Source organism: Sus scrofa, chromosome 15, assembly GCF_000003025.6.
Source record: "Sus scrofa isolate TJ Tabasco breed Duroc chromosome 15, Sscrofa11.1, whole genome shotgun sequence".
Taxonomy (NCBI): domain Eukaryota; kingdom Metazoa; phylum Chordata; class Mammalia; order Artiodactyla; family Suidae; genus Sus; species Sus scrofa.
Genome location: NC_010457.5, coordinates 109,864,756 through 109,882,109, shown reverse-complemented (window position 1 = coordinate 109,882,109; position 17,354 = coordinate 109,864,756). Strand labels below are relative to the sequence as shown.

Here is a 17,354-nt window from a genome sequence, read left to right as displayed (position 1 = left end):
ATTATTCCAAGGAGCCTTTTCCACTTACAGGGCTAAGAACAAAGAAAAATTCTGAAGGTCTTACAACTGCTTCCTTCCAGAACTTGAGAATTCTGTATCAGTGGTTCAGTCTTTGGCTAGGTGCCAAAAACCTTTCCTCTGCTCAATTATCTTGCTGCCTCGGGGCTGTGAGCTCTTACCCGACTCTGGAACAAGCATTTTTCTTACCTAGAAAGTGGAAAACTAGTGTGCACAGAAAGACAGTACACTCCAAGGAGAATGGACACAGGCTCGGGTTAGTTAAGCAAATGCAGCCGCTTAGCTTAGTTGAGATAAGCAAGTTAAAATGCCTTGTTCACAGTGTCCAGTCTCCCAAAAAGAAGTTCCTAGGTTTAAAAAGAGAAAAGAAAGAACCAGCAAGACACTACAAGGCCACGACAAAAGTTGGTTGCAACCCTCCCCATGGTCTGGCTTCATGTGGGGCATCAAGCAAGGGGGCTCATGCATTCAGTCTGCACACTGGGTGGGTGCAACACAGCTGCCACTGCGGCTTCATGCAAAACCAGAGACCTAGGAGTCCCCGAGAGTCCCTCCTTCCCCGACCCCTCATTCGGGGCGGCCCTAAGTATCAAAAGGACTACAATATATTCCTCCTCCCCCGTAAGTAATTCAGAATAAAAACAATACCGAAGCTCAAAATATGCAGAAAGACTACAACATTATAAATCGACTATATCTCAATAAAATAAATTTTTTTTTAAAATGTAGGAAGACATCCTGCAGAGTTCTTATTTTTTTTTCCAAGAGGACCGTTTTGATGTTTCTCTTTGGAAATAGCAAATACAAAAACCTTTCCAGGAAATCTCCCCTTTCTTGTTTAAAGTCTTCATTATGGCATCTCCATTAATGGCTTAAGCAGGTGGATGACTGACCGAAACACAGAGTGTCAACACTATTTGCAATAGTGGTATTTTTCTCTCTATTATAGTGAACCATTCCCTGCAGCCCCAGCCCTCTTATAAGTCAGGGTTCTTAAGAGCAGGCATTGTTGATGCTGCCCAGGAAAGAGAGGTGACAACAAAAGGGAAGTCTCCTGCAGGGCACCTGTCACTGAGTTTAGTTTTTTTTGGAGCACAGGACCTGCTTCTCTACCCATGCTCACTTCCTTGAAAGCAGATGTATAAGGAACCACACTTTCTGCAAGTTAGGTGGAGAAAAACGGACTGTTTGACCTTTGTAAAGACCCTGAAGGACAGGGAGCCCCAACCTTTTTAACTATGTTTTGCTGGAACTCTCAAGACATGTTAAACTAATGTCTCCCCAGTTAAAATCAATGAGGAGGAAAGATCAAGTTGGCTAGTGCTATGCATGTAAGTGATTCTATTGCCCATATGTAAATTGTTTTATTCAAATTCAGGGAATGGCAGGTAAATACCCATGTTTAACATCATAACGACAATCTGGTTCATTTTTAAATGGAGACGTGAAATGCTATTGTAGCCTGGCTTCTAAGCAACCTCCAGTGTTCAAAAGCATGTGCTCCTTTTAAAAAGTCAGCTTTTGAAGCTCAGACTGCATTTTTATAGAAACGATGTTCTACAGTGTGACTAGGCTCCAGATCAGTCCAGGAGGTCAAGCCACCCTCCAGTCTACGAGAAAAGGGACTCTGAATACCAGTGGGGGGTCCCAGGGCCACGGTTCCTCCACTGACATTCTAGCAGGGGCAGGTGGAGCCCCATGATGAAGACAGAGGGCCCCTCCTGCTTCCCGCTGACTCTGAGACCTGCTCACGCATAAACTATAAAACCACTACGGACCACTTTGTGTTGAGAAGTGCCTGTCCTGAATTTTCTGTATGAAAAGTCTTTTGGTTCTATTTTAATGTGAAAGCACATCTAACACGGGTTTGCTGTTTTCCTTCCACAACGGTTCCCTCTGAATACCGCTGCTCACTAGATTCATCTGAAGGCAATTCACCTTTTCCTCAAAATGTCGCTGGATCATTACAAAATATTAGCATACTCCATAAACCCTGTCCTGACCCCATTTTCATCAATTTTTACTACTTCTGAAAAACCCGTACTTTTGTCTTCAATATGTATTATACTATATCTACAGCTATACAAAATAAAACACAGCTCTGCAAGGACCACTAACCATCCTGGAATTGTAAAGTCTTAGATCTTCTGTCAAGGGTGTGTTTACCACCGCTATGATCTTCCTGTCATTCCATGAGTTGTCCCCTGCCCACCAAGAGCCCTTTGCTCAACCCTGCCACTTTGGCCACCTTAGACTGAGTTCACTTCCGCAAGGCATCGAGTTAGGGAGCTGATGCAGGTCTTCCCGGCTAACTGGGCACCACCACCACCTGCCGGGTCTGAGTGAGACCCAGGAGGCGCACATACCAGGGGAATCGGGCTCCTTGTTTTGCACTAGGATATGGTCATGGGCTTCAGATAAGCAGCAATCTGGTGATCCTCCACATGGAAAGACTAACTACAATGGATCCCATTTCCTAATTCTATGAAAAGCCAAAAGCAAAGAAGAAAAAAGACGTTTGCTTTCTTTGAGCCGATGTCATCAGCAATATTAAGTTCCTTTCAGGTTTCATCCAATGTGACATTCAAACAATTCAGTTCACGTTCCTTCTGAGAATCCAGACCCTTTAAAGTGGCCCTTTAGATTTCATTTATTGCTCGTATCTAAACAGTCTTTTCTGAAGCACTTTTGATGAAAAGGAACACAGGCTAAACAGAATCTCTAGAGTCAAAGTCAGGCTCAGTAAGAACTTGTATCTCAAGTAATTTCTTAGAGAGAGGAAACCACATATTTAATTACACAGGCTTATTAAATCAACACTTTTAAGGCCAGGAAGGGTACGGCCAGGCCAGTATGGCACTCCTGTCACCAAACCCCATGGAGAGAGCACGTGGTGGGATAATGCGACATGGCAATGGGCTTCCACAGACATTATAGTATGGCTGGAAGAATTCAATAGTCATCCTGAAATCTTGTGATATGAATTATCAACCAGCTCTGGCACCATTCCCTCCAAGCTCTTTTCCTACCATCACCTGCAATCCCTCTTCTACTCCCACCGCCCATGGTGTTAATATACTTTATGTGCCTGTGAACAACCATATCGTTCCTATCAAAATTCCTGTCTTCAAATTTAGGGGGATTCAGATAAAAATTCTTGTCCAAGGTCATCAAGGCAATTCTTTTCATATTTAAGTGGAGATAAGACATTCTCGTTTTTAAAATATGTCACTTTTCTTCAACTTTAGAGACTACGAACATGATGCTTCACCTACTCGTTTTTTTTTTTTTTTCCCGAAGTCCAGGAAAAGCGACAGCTCTAGGAACCTAATGGATAGGATTCTTACTCAATACTGAATAGGAGCCAGGGGTCTCCATGCGTCAACCAGGACAGAGGTTTGCACTCTTCCACACACACTCGATTTTCTTTGTGTATGTAGGGGTGGAGAGAAAAAAAGAGCATGGGATGAGTATAAATAAATACAGGTGTGGGGGAGAGTTGGACAAATTGGTGTGAAGGGCTTATGTTCAGTTTTCACAGGGCTTCTCAGAGAAAAATCCTAACACACTAAAGACCAAAAATTTATAGATTAAATGATCCCTTAGCACCTTCATACTTGCGGAGTATGGATTACCTGAAGTTACCTAGACACGCCTACCACGTTACCCGCTGTATCAGAACACATTAAAGAAAACAACCTACCAAATAAAGCCTTTTTTGCCTTTTTAAGAGTTCCACAACCTTGTTCATGAAAGTCTTACTTGCATTAACCAACACTTTCAGCCTCCACAATTCTGCTAAAAAGAAGTCATCTTAAATTCATACTATTTTTTGGATCAAAACAATCTTGATAAAGCTTCATTAGCACTTTACACACACAAACATGCACACACTCACACACTTGTATACTCACATATGCTTATGCTTTTACCACCGATTTCAGGGGAAATATGGTTTCAAAAATGAACTATAAAGAGTGGCAGTGTCGGGGGTCAGGGGACAGCTGTATTTCTCTTTCACGCTTGAACAAGGGATGTTCGGTGTGTTACTTTTTCCACATCTATATTACTCAGGGTTATACTTAAAAATATGAGATGCTAGGAAAAAGCAGTACTTCCCCTGAGCAGCAAATATATTTTCTTTCAATATCAAATATTATTGAACAAAAAAAGAAAAGAAAAAAAAGGGCGTTCCTGTTGTGGCTCAGTGGTAACGAACCTGACGAGGATCCATGAGGACTCGGGTTCAATCCCTGGCCTTGCTCAGTGGGTTAAGGATCCAGCATTGCCGTGAGCTGTGGTGTAGGTCGCAGATGCTGCAAAGATCCTCAGTTGCCGTGGCTGTGGTGTAGGCTGGCTGCTGTAGCTCCGACTGGACCCCTAGCCTGGGAACCTCCATGTGCCTCAGATGAGGCCCTTAAAAGACAGAAAAAAAAAAAAAGTTATGTACCTTCAGATTCTTGAGGCTACTTTGCTCATTTCTTGTCTGGCAATAAAACCCAATTTCAGGAAGTATGCCAATAAAGGCATTTAGAGCATTCATTTTTACAAACTGTTTTCAACTTCTGACTCAGAAGAAACCTCTTTTGCATCTACACTGAACTCAATGAGAGAACTTAAAGTTCCAGTTCGGGAGTTCCCTTCGTGGTTCAGTGGTTGATGAACCTGACTAGGAACCATGAGGATGCAGGTTTGATCCCTGGCCTCGCCAGTAGGGTTAGGGATCTGGCGGTGCCATGAGCTGTGGTATAGGTTGCAGACACGGCTCAGATCCCATGTTGCTGTGGCTGTGGTGTAGATCGGCAGCTGTAGCTCCAATTTGACCCATAGCGTGGGAACTTTCACGTGCCGCAGGTGCGGCCTTAAAAAGCAAAAAAAAAAAAAAAAAAAAAGATTGTTTGACCAGCAAAGAACTATGCTGCCAAATCACCTCTAGACTAATCATCTCCAAAACTGTCCAAACTGTCTAAGCTGAGCTTGATCATTCAGCACCCAAAGCCTTTTATTGCAAAGTGGAAATAGTTATTTAAAGTTTACTACAAAGCACATAGCTACTATTACAATCTAAAGTAAAGATCTAAAATCTAAAAACCTAAAAAGATCCTCAAGGAGCAACCAACAGCAGGAAGAGCAGCAGCTATTCCAAATTTAAAGTGCTCAAGTGACATGTTCAACAATTATTCTGTCTTCATTTTTTGTTTGTTTGTTTTGTTTCAGGGCATACAAATATTTACTTCACACTATTGTGTGCCTTCTACAATGTCTTCCTATAAGGTGACAATTAGGGTCATAGAGATGAGAAGGGGGTACTGACATAGCTTAGCTGCACACATGCCTGCCCAGCATCCCCACAAAGGCAGTTTCTCATTTCACTGAGTGTCCATTGCTTCCCCCCTTTTTTTCTGTTTTTCTGATGGTTAGACATCTCTCTCAGATATAAATAAACTGTACGGGCCTAATCCACTTATATACACAGTGATAAAGGCATTTTCATTTTTCCCCAAAGAAACATGCAATTCAAGCTGTGAGCTAGGCCAGGCCACTGTTTTGAGGTCCTGCTACAGAATAATGCTCTTATCTCCAAATGCTGAAGTGGCACATTTGTCACTGCAGGTGGCTGGATGGCAAAGATGTATAGCAGTCTTTTTTCTGGGCCTTTGAAACAGAGGTTTCCTAATGCCAAGGAGGTATAAGCCTGGGCATGAGCCAAATTTATTTTTCTTGAGGTATACTTATGAAAAAGTTCTAAGAAGAATTATACAATGATAACAGATCATGGAACTACTATAATGTACAATGTAAAGAGACCATAAGAGAAGTTTTTGCTGCAATTAGGTCAGCCCAAACGGCCTTATATTCTTTTGTTAGGTACCTCTTGAGTGACTCTTATCTGGACCATATCCTGTTAACATCATGAGGAGTAATTTAAATGTGAGTCTCCCACTGAGTGTGTGTACATGTGTTTGAAAGCACACTGATGCCAAAGTTAACTGTTTCACCAAACAGGTTCTAGTTTATAAATATCTCTGTAGAAAATAAATGTCATTTGATAACACCTTTTGAAGTTGTTATCACTCAAAAACTTGCAGGCTTACTCATTACATCATAATATAATAACGAAATGAGCAGAAAATGTTGACTTTATTTAAATCATCTTTTGGTTTGTCTTTCATAATCAGTTTCTTATAATAACATTTTAGCTGGTTTAAATATGTTGAATTCATAATTCCAAATATAAAATGAAGTTCATAAATAAGGCAATTACTCAGATAATTCAGGTCAAAAACTTCCTCTACTAAATAACCAGATAGGGGCAAAGCAGGTCTTGAATTTGGGTAACAGTCTTATTTTCCATTTAAATTTGTTTTACTAGATGTAAATGGAACTGAATTTATCACAGGGAGTATTTGGCCCAGGAGGTCTTACCTACAAATCACAATAATCAAGTCATCACAGCATGAAAAGGTATAAAAAGCAATTATCTAACGAATCCAAGGTATGGAAACATCCAAAATGGATAAAGTAGGTTTAAAAATTTGGACCACAATTAAGGTTTGTTTGTGATTATCTGGTGTGTCTATTTAAATAAACTTCCTTGAGTAATCAATGTACAATCCAAACTGAAAGGTCACTATGAAAACACACAAGACCTACCAGCTGAGTCAATATTAGCAGTTCATTCGAGAACATTAGGTGTCACAAAGCCACAGACTTCAAATTCCAATGAGAAATGGATTAAGTAGGTCAGGGAATTAATGAAAAAAATTTTTTTTAATCTGTTCTTATTTTTTATAAAATAACAAAGCTTTTCAAATCAAAAAGCTACATGCTACATGTGAAAAATAAGGCCCAAATGGTTACTGAGGTCATGAAAATTTCAAAATGTCCATGGAATATAAACCAGCATAAAACAGATAACAAGGAACTTATATCTACATATTTCCAATGACACAATTTCCTTGATTATCTGTGTATGCCTAAATGTATCTCAGGATGCTTGCTCCGAAAAGTTCTTTTATCAAAGAATTTCTACTTTTCTCTTCTTTAAAGTAGTGTGTGTGAATGCCTCCTACATTTCACGTTTGCCCACTCGACTGGAGATGATAGTGAGGTTCCATGTTTTCTTCTTTTCTGACCCAGTTCTGCAGAAAAATACTTATTTTTAGCCGTTTTACTGTAAAAACTCAAAATCTGGTAGCAGGAACTCAAAACTTGGTTATGTAAGCAGAAAAGAGAAATGCCAGAGCCACTGAGAAGAAGACATGCGGCATTGCTTACTTAAATCCCCATCCTGTGCCCCCAAGGACAATAGCTGCTACCAGGATGGCACCAGCGATGGAGCCTATTATGAGATTGGTGGCACTAGGACCTGCAGCAAAGGATCACGGGAAGAAAGTCATATGAGCCAACCACTTTCATTACCACGAGGGACAGGCAGATAAGCGGTTTCAGGAAGTAAATCCCCTGCTTAAGAGATTGCTAAACACTGAAATTGCCCTTGTTTCTGGACAGACACTGCTCGGATTTGTCTGCATGTAAATCTAGTTTCTGCACCACTGACAAAATAAGTTTCCTTCCATTCACCTTTTGCAGAATTTGCCGCAAATTCTGGGTGCCCAATTGCTGTCAGTTGCCATCCTTCTTCTCCTCCCCTTTCCCAGGGTCACAAATCAAACAAGTTATAGAGCAAATAAAGAACCTGATTGCATTAGAATTGATTCGATTTGACTGGCAAATGAGGGCGTGAAAAGAAGGAAACTATTCCACTAAAGTGCTCTTTCTAACAGCCGTTAAAATTGTCTGAATGCTAAGTTTTTTATCCCCCACTGGAGACAGTTAAAATTGAGAAGTTGGAAGCAAGGTACCAATGAAGATCTAACTCTGAGGCTCCCAAAGATATTTCTTCACTGAACAGACCCTGACAGTGTTTAAAAGCAACACGGGGTTCCAAAGACAAGATATAAAGGAAGAATAAAATTCTTTCGGGTAATTTCGAGGAAATGGGAAAAAGATTCCTTAGGTTCAACCGAATCTATCTTTCAAGTTTCCAATTATTACTAAGAGAAATCCGAGGCTTGGAGGTTTTTTTTTGTTTTTTGTTTTTTTTGAAAAGGGGGTAGAAAGAACAGCAAGAAAGAAAATGCGAAGTTGGGTTTCTATCGATTGTTTGGGTTAGAGATGATGTGTAGAGTAATTCCTCTCCACTCACGTGAAAAACACCTTAGCGAACTATAAGCGAACTGTAAGCAACATTAACTTTAATACAATTATTCTAAATATCACATCTTTCAGGATGCTAATATGTAGGTACAGTGACCCTAACAGCAAAATACTTCCAGTTCCAACTGCACATCCCTGTTCCAGAAGTCATGAGGCCAATTTTGATCATTCTCATAAATTCCTGAGTGCGTGTATACATTCATTTCTGTGTAAGAAATTCTCTTTTCTGCTCACATCAGTGCCCTCAACTGTGTACATAAATGGATGCCACTTTTAGCAGCACTAAAATTCTGTGCATCGTATGTTTTTATTCAGAGATCACCCAGGGCTGTGGGTGTGAGTAGGGAGGTGGGGGATGGGGCCATGGGAGTTTGGGGACGTGAGCTTCACAGGTTCCTGGGCTGTGACACACTCGTAAGACTAACCACCAAGGTCCTACAGAACACAAATCTCGGTGGCCTTTAGAGATACACCGATAATAATAAATAATTATAAGGAAAGCAAGAACAGCAGGTCACCTACCGTATAATGAGCACTTAACTATGTGCCGAGTGCAGTTCTAAGCTCTGGACAATTATTATTTCATTTGATCCTCACAAAAACCCTATGAGATAGGAGCTATGGCTATCCTGTTTAATTCATGAAGAAACAGAACCTGCTAGAAGTTAACAAGTGATGGAGGCAATACTGGAATACAAACCTGTCTGGACTCTAAAGTTTAGGCTAAATTGAGGGTTAGCAAACGACAGTCCACGGGCCAAATTTGCCCTGATGCCTTTTTAGGGCAAAGAAATTTTATTAGAACATGGCCACGCTCGCTGGTTTACATACTATATACGGCTGTTTTTACGCAGAGTCTGCAGAGGCTGTGACAGACCCCCTGTGGCCTGCAAATCCAAAACGACTTACAGGAAGTTTGCTAAATCCTACTCTAAAAGAACATTATTCCATTTAGATGTGTTTCCTCCCTACATTTTAATAAGGAATCACATTTTGAAACAAATATTCAAAAAAATTTGTATTACCCTATACATTCTGTATGCTTTAAAAATGATGTGTACTTTACCAGCTCGGAAATCAGAGGCTGGCATTAGAATCAATACATAATCCATGAACATGATTCCTGATTTACAATCATACACTAAGGAGTAGAAATAAAGGCCCCAATCCAAAACAGAACCAAAAAACCTCTGTGGAATCCTTAGATTGATACGACTGGTTCAACCAAGAAGTGTTAAAACCATCTGTATTGTACTATGTGGACTTTATTTTTAAAAAGCTATATTTATGTTTTTAGCTTTAGAATTTCAAGGGGAAAAATCAGTAAACTAATAGATAAAAAGAGTGCATAAACTAAGTTAAATAAATAAATCTATTTTTACAAATGTGTGTGTGTGTGTGTGTGTGTGTGTGTGTGTGTGTGTGTGTACTTGTAAGGACTTACCTGTCACAACCAGAAATAGCCACAAACCAACAACAGTGGAAAAGATGGATGAAACAAAGGTTGGTAACAAAGACTATGCTTTACAACAAAGGTGCTGGATTTCTGCCTAGCTCTAAGACTCCAAGGGAAATTTATTAAAATGCATCCCTTCCCTAGTACACTGCAGTTATGGCCAATAAATAACAGAATACATGAAACTGGGATGAACTTTAGAAAAACCACCTTTCTTCAAGGAGGACTTTCACATAAAGGTATATAAAGATTTCTCCTGGAAAAGGAAAGTTGCTACTGTCTATAATCCAGTCAAGAGCCCCAAAGTGAAATTTCATAGGACAAAGTTCTTATTTTTCTCTAAATATTTTACCTCTGCTATATACTTTGTTTTCCAACAAGTAAGGAGAATAAAACCTTTTCCAGTATTTCTAGCTGCCCCTGCGTTAACTAGCTTTACAGTCCATGCAGACAGGATGTGAGTCTGAAGATCCCAGGCTAGTCAAAGCCCTTCATGGAGTTCTCTTGCGGTGCAGTGGGTTAAAGAGCTGATGTTATCACTGAAGTGGCTGGGGTCACTGCTGTCACATAGGTTTGATCCTTGACAAGGGAAGTTCCACATGCCACAGATACAGCCAAAAAATAGCTGTTCAATCCAGGGGAGAGAGGAGAGATAATCTTTAACACCAAGTGTGACCTATGGACCCACACTTCTTCTGATGCTCTTTTGACACCTGGGTCTCCTGGGCCCAGTGTGTACTGTGTGCAGCAACTCATGGGATTAAGGAGGAAAATGTCTGATGTTATCAACATGCCCGTGGTTTGGGGGGGCGTTGAAGAGAGGCTACCTGATGACTCCTTAAGATGCTTGTAATTCATTCCTGGGCCACTGTGAAGTGTTACCACCACCACACTGAACAGAAAAGACAGCATGTGTGTGTGTGTTGGAGCGGAGGCATTTCTGTCCCTTGTAAAGGCTCTCTCTGTCATTAGAGGGGGGAAATCAGGATAATCCTTTTATTATTTTTTAATTTACTATTTTTATTTATTATTTTAAAAATTATTTTATAGTCTCATGAAAGCAACATCCCATGGGACTGACAGCTATTATGAGGAGGAGCTCAAAGGTCAAGTGGCACACAATATATGTATTTGGACAGAGATTATTTTTAAGACAAAACGCATCAGATAACTTGCAACCGTTCACTTAAGGTTCTGCAGGTTTGCACGAAATTTCTTTTTTAATGCTTCTTGTTTCCAAATATTTATGTAAACTTCTTCTTCTTTTTTTTTTTTTCTTTTTTTAGGGCTGCATCTGTAGATATGGAATTTCCAGGGCTAGGGATCAAATCGGAGCTGCAGCTGCCTGCTTACGCCACAGCCACAGCAACTTGGAATCTGAGCTGTGTCTGTGACCTCCACGACAGCTCACGGCAATGCCAGATCCTTAACCCACTGAGCAAGGCCAGAGATCAAACCCATATCCTCATGGATAATAGTCCGGTTCATTTCCTCTGAGCCACAACGGGAATTCCCTGCAAACTTCCGATTTGAATGATTAACCTGTACTGTAAGAAGAAAACAAAGGCAGATTCCTAAACACCTTCTTTAAAGTAATAATAATAATAATAATAAGCTGACACTTAAAGCTTATTCAAGCTAAATAAGTGGAGAAAATATTAGTGGCCATATTTGGATTATCTGAGGGTTTTTGACCACAACTGCAGCATGTGGAAGTTCGCAGGCCAGGCTTGGAAACTGCATCCCAGCAGTGACCTGAGCCACAGCACTGACAACACCAGATCCTCCAGATCCCTAACTGCTAGGCCATCAGGGAACTCCTGGATTCTCTTTAAAAGGAGCTACAACTGTTGATAATTCCTAGTTGCATATGTGGATCTATTTGACTGGTGAAGATTAAATTCATTATGAGAATCCTAACAAAATACTCATATAAAGGCATTTTTGTCAATCATTTTTTTAAAGTCTGTATCTTAACATTACTTTTACAACTGGAGGAGCAATGGAAGCTTTTGTACCCTTGCCTTCATTGTGAAGACATCATACGCACCCCAATATTATTTTTATGCCCCACATTGTTCCAGACAGGAGAAGGTTCTCCACTGCACAAGAAAACCACATGACACAAACACATCCAAATCACACCACAAGGGAGCACCACCACAAGGAACACAGCAACGAAGAGACAACACATGGGGGAGTTGGGGACCAAGGGTCAGCTCACACACAGGGAACCAAACAGAAACACTCTGAAACTCGGAAAGATGCTTACTCTATTCCCCACCCTGTGCCTCCAAAAATCACCCCCAGGGCCAGAATGGTGCCAGCCACAGCCCCTATTAGCCTGCTTGTGGCCATGTTCACTGTGCGGAGGGAAAATGAAGATTTTTTAACAAAGGAAATTAACCACACACAGATTTCCCTAACATACATTATCTGTTCAGTTACATATTGAGATCCTTGCTTTAAGATTGGGAATGAAGACCTGCACACACATTGCAAATATGTGAGGATGATTCTGAATTTACCTTCAAATTCCACAAACCTTACTTTAAAAAATCATCATCTCTCATCAATACTTAAAACATGTAAATAATACAGTTTGAGTTATAGGTCCTACAGGGAGCAAGATACAATTAAAACATGATTTAAATTGCCGAACAGCAAATCTTCATTTTGGCTACCCAAGTAATAAACCATTAGTAAACTTCTCATACTGAAATATGCTTAAGAAGCTACCTCTTTTCTTAAAATGTAGAACTTATTCATATTTTGTGAAAATTCTTATAAATTTAAATTCGTACCTTTAGAATGAAAAGTTTTTTTTTTTTTTTTTTTTTAACCTGGCAAATTATTTTACATGGAAAGTATATTTCAAACAACCCGCAAGTTTGGGTTTGTGTAATGGTATCGGGGCATTTAGTTTTTTGTTTATGTCTCCAATGTATAAGCTTTATACTGAGAGACAGTGAGGGTCTCTGGGAAGCTGTGGTTTTTGGTTTTTTTTGGTCTTTTTAGAGCCACAGCTATGGCATATGGAAGTTCCCAGGTTAGAGGTCGAATCAGAGCTTTAGCTGCAGACCTATGCCACAGCCACAGCAATGCCAGATCGCTGAGCAAGGCCAGAGATCGAACCTGCATCTTCATGGATACTAGTCAGGTTCATTAACCACTGAGCCACGACAGGAGCTCCTGGGATGCTGTATTAACTGATTCCGACACACCCAACTGTGGGTGACTGAGTAGAGACACAATCCCTGTGCATTATGGCTTCTGTGAATAGCTTTTGCAGCTTGCAATATGGGCCGGGGATGAGCACAGGTCCCCAGTGTTCTCTGCATGGGTGAGATGAAGTTCAGTCTTGAAGGAAGAAGGCAGGTTATTCGTGGCTGAGAGTGTCTGTGTCATCCTTGTGTGCAAACCTGTGGACGTATATGTACTTCATCTCATGTTTCTATATGAATCAAAAATACTGGCTACCATCCGTTTACCAATGAAGATGGAAAAGTAGCTTCCAGGAGTTCCCGCCATGGCTCAGTGGTTAACGAATCCGACTAGGAACCATGAGGGTGTGGGTTCGATCCCTGGCCTTGTTCAGTGGGTTAAGGATCTGGCGTTGCCGTGAGCTGTGGTGTAGGTCGCAGACGCAGCTCGGATCCTGCGTTGCTGTGGCTGTGGTGTAGGCTGGCGGCTACAGCTCTGATTAGACCCCTAGCCTGGGAACCTCCATATGCCGTGGGTGCGGCCCTAGGAAAAGGCAAAAAGGCAAAAAGGCAAAAAAAAAAAAAAAAAAAAAAGTAGCTTCCACAAGGCAGCATTCATGCAGACTGTGTGTGATGAGACACGGAGAAACAAACAACAAACCATGTCTCCAAGTCACAAGTTTTTAAGGCTTAATATTGGGCTCGTTGACCTTTTCAGCTAAATACTGTCCCAAAGAAGAGAGAGAACCTGGGATCTCTAACTCTGGTAAGCACCAATACTCCACTTTTTCACAGAGTGCATCATGTGAGTGAGAGATTCTGGTTTCACCTTTAACTAATAAGCACAACCTGAGTTGCTCTTAAATAACAAAAAAAGATGGGGGACACAATAGAAAACAGAGCAAGCCTATGGAGAGCATTCAGAGGAAAGGCAGAGAGACCAACATGTAAGGTGGTGGGAATGTTATTCAAATATGACAGTACATTATAATTTAAAATAACCTAAACAATAGCTCAGATTTCCAAATTGTAGAGGTAAGCCCTGGGATGAAAGGTATTCCAGATACAGTGCCTCATTTTCTTGAAACCTTAGAAAATCATTGCTTCCAGAATGCTAAATTACCTAGGATAGATCACATCATATATATATATATATATATATATATATATATATATATATATTTCTTTTTTCCTTAGGCATTGGCTCTTAGACCTGAAATACATGAAAGACCTATTCCCTCTTTAATTTTTATATAAGCTGTATGTGCTAAATTATAGAAACATTACTCACACGCCTATAAAACATGATGCTAAGTGAATTGTTAGTTTTATCATAGCAGTATGAATGATGAATAAAAATAGCTATTTTAAAAGGCTTTTTGTATTTGCTCTAGATGTTATTTCTCACCGCAGAGAAAGAGAATGAGGCCATTGATCATGCAGGTGTTAGAAACAACCAGAAGGACAAGACTTCCACAGATGCTTCAACTATATATTCAGCATAAACAGATATAGTCTGCAATCTCCCCTGAGCAAGAACAATTATCTCCAGTTCTTAGCCAATGAGTACTCTTAACACCAAAGCAAGAGAAAAGTACGTGGAAAAGCAGCGTTTTTCATAAGTATCCTCTCCTTTCTTGACTCCCCCTCCCTCTCACCACTCTAAATGCTGGAAAACTAAAAATACATGTAAAATCCATTTGTTTCTTTATCATGATACTTAGTAACTCAACCTGCTTTCAAACTGACATGAATTCACTGAGTGGCTCACAGGTGGGTGGAGGTGTACAGGGAACATACTCAAAAAACCGAGGGCTTAGCTACTCTTCACAGCTACAAAGAATTTAGCCTCTCATTAAAAAAAAAAAAAAAAGTTCCTTGGACCTGTAGGGGCCTATGATCTGGTTTTACCTCTGTACTAATTTATTTATTATGTAACTGTGTTTGTTCACTCATTCATTCATTTAATATCTACTAAATGTCTTTTTCCTTGTTGTGCCACGAACTATACTGGTGTTACAGCTTATTTTTCTTTTACTGATGCTATGCTTTCTTTTTCTTTTCATCCTACCAAACCTGGAAGTCTTGCAGATTCTTGCTAATAACATAGTCCTCATATTAGAAACTTAATCTTGCTCTAACTCTTTAACATACTTATCTTTCATTGTAACTTGTTTGTGGAAACTTTATTGCTTAGCAGTACATTTTCATATTTCTGCTGTTTATTGCATTATCATTATTTTTAATCTTGATCCTTGCTTTCATGTGTGCTAAAAGGTAGAATTTTTGAGAAGTATATAATATCAAGATACAACCTATGAATTTTCTCCTTTTCTTGGGAATTTCTATTTTATGTGTAGAATTCTTCCACAGAAAAGTCATGCTTCACACTTTGAAACTGTGTTTTTGCACCTGAGTGGTTGACTTTTTTGCTTTTCTCTTCTTACTTTTAGCGACTCTCTGAAACAAAAGGGTGCATTCTTTCAGCCATATGATTCCAATGAACCAAAAGGGGCTATAATCCTGCATCCTTTAATACTTCAAAGGCAGGAGGCATCAAAGGCATCATTTGTACTTTATACACCAAAGTTCTTTCAGCAGAGATTTATTATCTTACTAAAATTTAAGATTAGAAATAAATACTAAATATCCTCTTTAGACTTTAGAGTACAATATTGGCATGGCAGATATTTTATCTAGTGCTGTATTTCAATATTTAGACATACAATCAGATCTGCTTACTCTTTCCCACAGAACTCAAAAATTAAGTTCATTTTTGACACATTGGGATAAATGTCTGAAAGGATAAAAACTAAATTATTTCCTATAAGAATGTTGTTTCAGTCAGTTTATGCTGTCAATGAAAATATGGAGTTTTTCTGAACTCAAAGTAAACTTAGTTATTGAAAAAAATTTTAATTTGGTAAAAATCCTTATGTTACTAATGAGGTCACTGGTAATGGGAAAAATACCTAGGGAATATATAATTACACAGGAACACAATCGTATATGATAATAACATCTTACATCTAATCATCTGAACTACAAAATCAGATTTGTGCACTCAGAAAGGACTTCATCAAAAAGAGACATGCAAAAAGTAAGTGTAAACACTAAATAACACTCCTCAAGGTAGACTTAGAAATTATTGTTTTCAAAACACTAAATGTTAATAATATAATACTTCCATGACAAGTAATGGAGGAGCCAATAAGCTTAATCATGACTTGGTTATTGCTTCACCCTCTCTACTTATGCCTGTGTTTTAAAAACTAGCAGAATAACTTAATACCCAGCTATGTGCTGGGTGTAACTTAACACACAGGCTGTGTGCAATAACAGAAAAGAAAAAAAAAAAAAAAAAACCACTGGACCTAAGGTAATCTACATTTCATTCTTGGAGCTGCACTTAACAAGCTGTTAACCTTGCTAATTAGGTTAGTTTTCTTTTCTTTTCTTTTTTTTTTTTTTTTTTTTTTTTTATCTTTTTGCCATTTCTTGGGCCGCTCTCATGGCATATGGAGGTTCCCAGGCTAGGGTCTAATCGGAGCTGTAGCCGCCAGCCTACGCCAGAGCCACAGCAACACGGGATCCGAGCTGCGTCTGCGACCTACACCACAGCTCACGGCAACGCCGGATCAGATCGTTAACCCACTGAGCAAGGGCAGGGATTGAACCCGCAACCTCATGGTTCCTAGTCGGACTCGTTAACCGCTGCGCCACGACGGGAACTCCCTAGGTTAGTTTTCTTATTTGTAAAACAATAGGTCTGAACTGAATTGCCACCAAGGCCTTTTCTATCTCTGATTAGAAAACTATGGCCATGATGAAAGGGTCTGTCTGCCCAAAGCTTTCTAGGACCACTCCTAGCCCTTATATATAATCAATGAAAACATGTGCTATGTTCCAGTTTCTTTTCTCCCTCCCATAATGGTGCTGCACACCATGCAATAAGAAAAGTTCCACTGTCCATCATAAGCACCATGCAAAGATGCCTACATATTACAAAAATCACTGGTACTTGACATGGTCTCCCTACAGCCAGTGGAAATTCTAGGTCTTTTAAATAGAGCTCAGGAGTTCCCGTCGTGGCTCAGTGGAAATGAATCCGACTAGGTTCAACGAGGACACAGGTTCAATCCCTGGCCTTGCTCACTGGGTTAAGGATCCGGCGTTGCCATGAGCTGTGGTGTAGGTTGCAGATGAGGCTCGTATCCTGTGTTGCTGTGGTTGTGGTGTAGGCCAGCAGCTATAGCTCCGATTGGACCCCTAGCCTGGGAACCTCCATATGCAGATGGTGTGGCCCTAAAAAGACAAAAAAAATTTTTTTTAATTAAAAATAAATAAATTAATAAATAAAGTTCAAACGTATTCTACCCTTGCAGGAAAAAAACCAAAATAATTTATTTTAGGGTGTTCAGTGGAAACTGGTTGGGAGAAGAGGACCTGAAAGAGTC

At 39.8% G+C, this 17,354-nt stretch overlaps 1 protein-coding gene across 4 annotated transcripts in view; it reads right to left on the bottom strand.

Annotated features, from left to right (window-relative positions):
• Positions 1-17,354, bottom strand: part of ADAM23 (ADAM metallopeptidase domain 23) — a 190,905-nt gene that overhangs the window by 4,045 nt on the left and 169,506 nt on the right. For 2 of the 4 annotated variants that reach the window (XM_021076146.1, XM_021076149.1), the window contains exon 25: positions 7,297-7,387. The exons of 1 other annotated variant lie outside the window; for it this stretch is intronic. In XM_021076146.1, coding sequence (XP_020931805.1) covers positions 7,297-7,387 — 91 coding nt within the window. Of the gene's footprint in view, positions 1-7,296; positions 7,388-11,966; positions 12,058-17,354 lie in introns of all 4 variants that reach the window. One more of the 4 variants, XM_021076147.1, reaches the window with a different exon arrangement.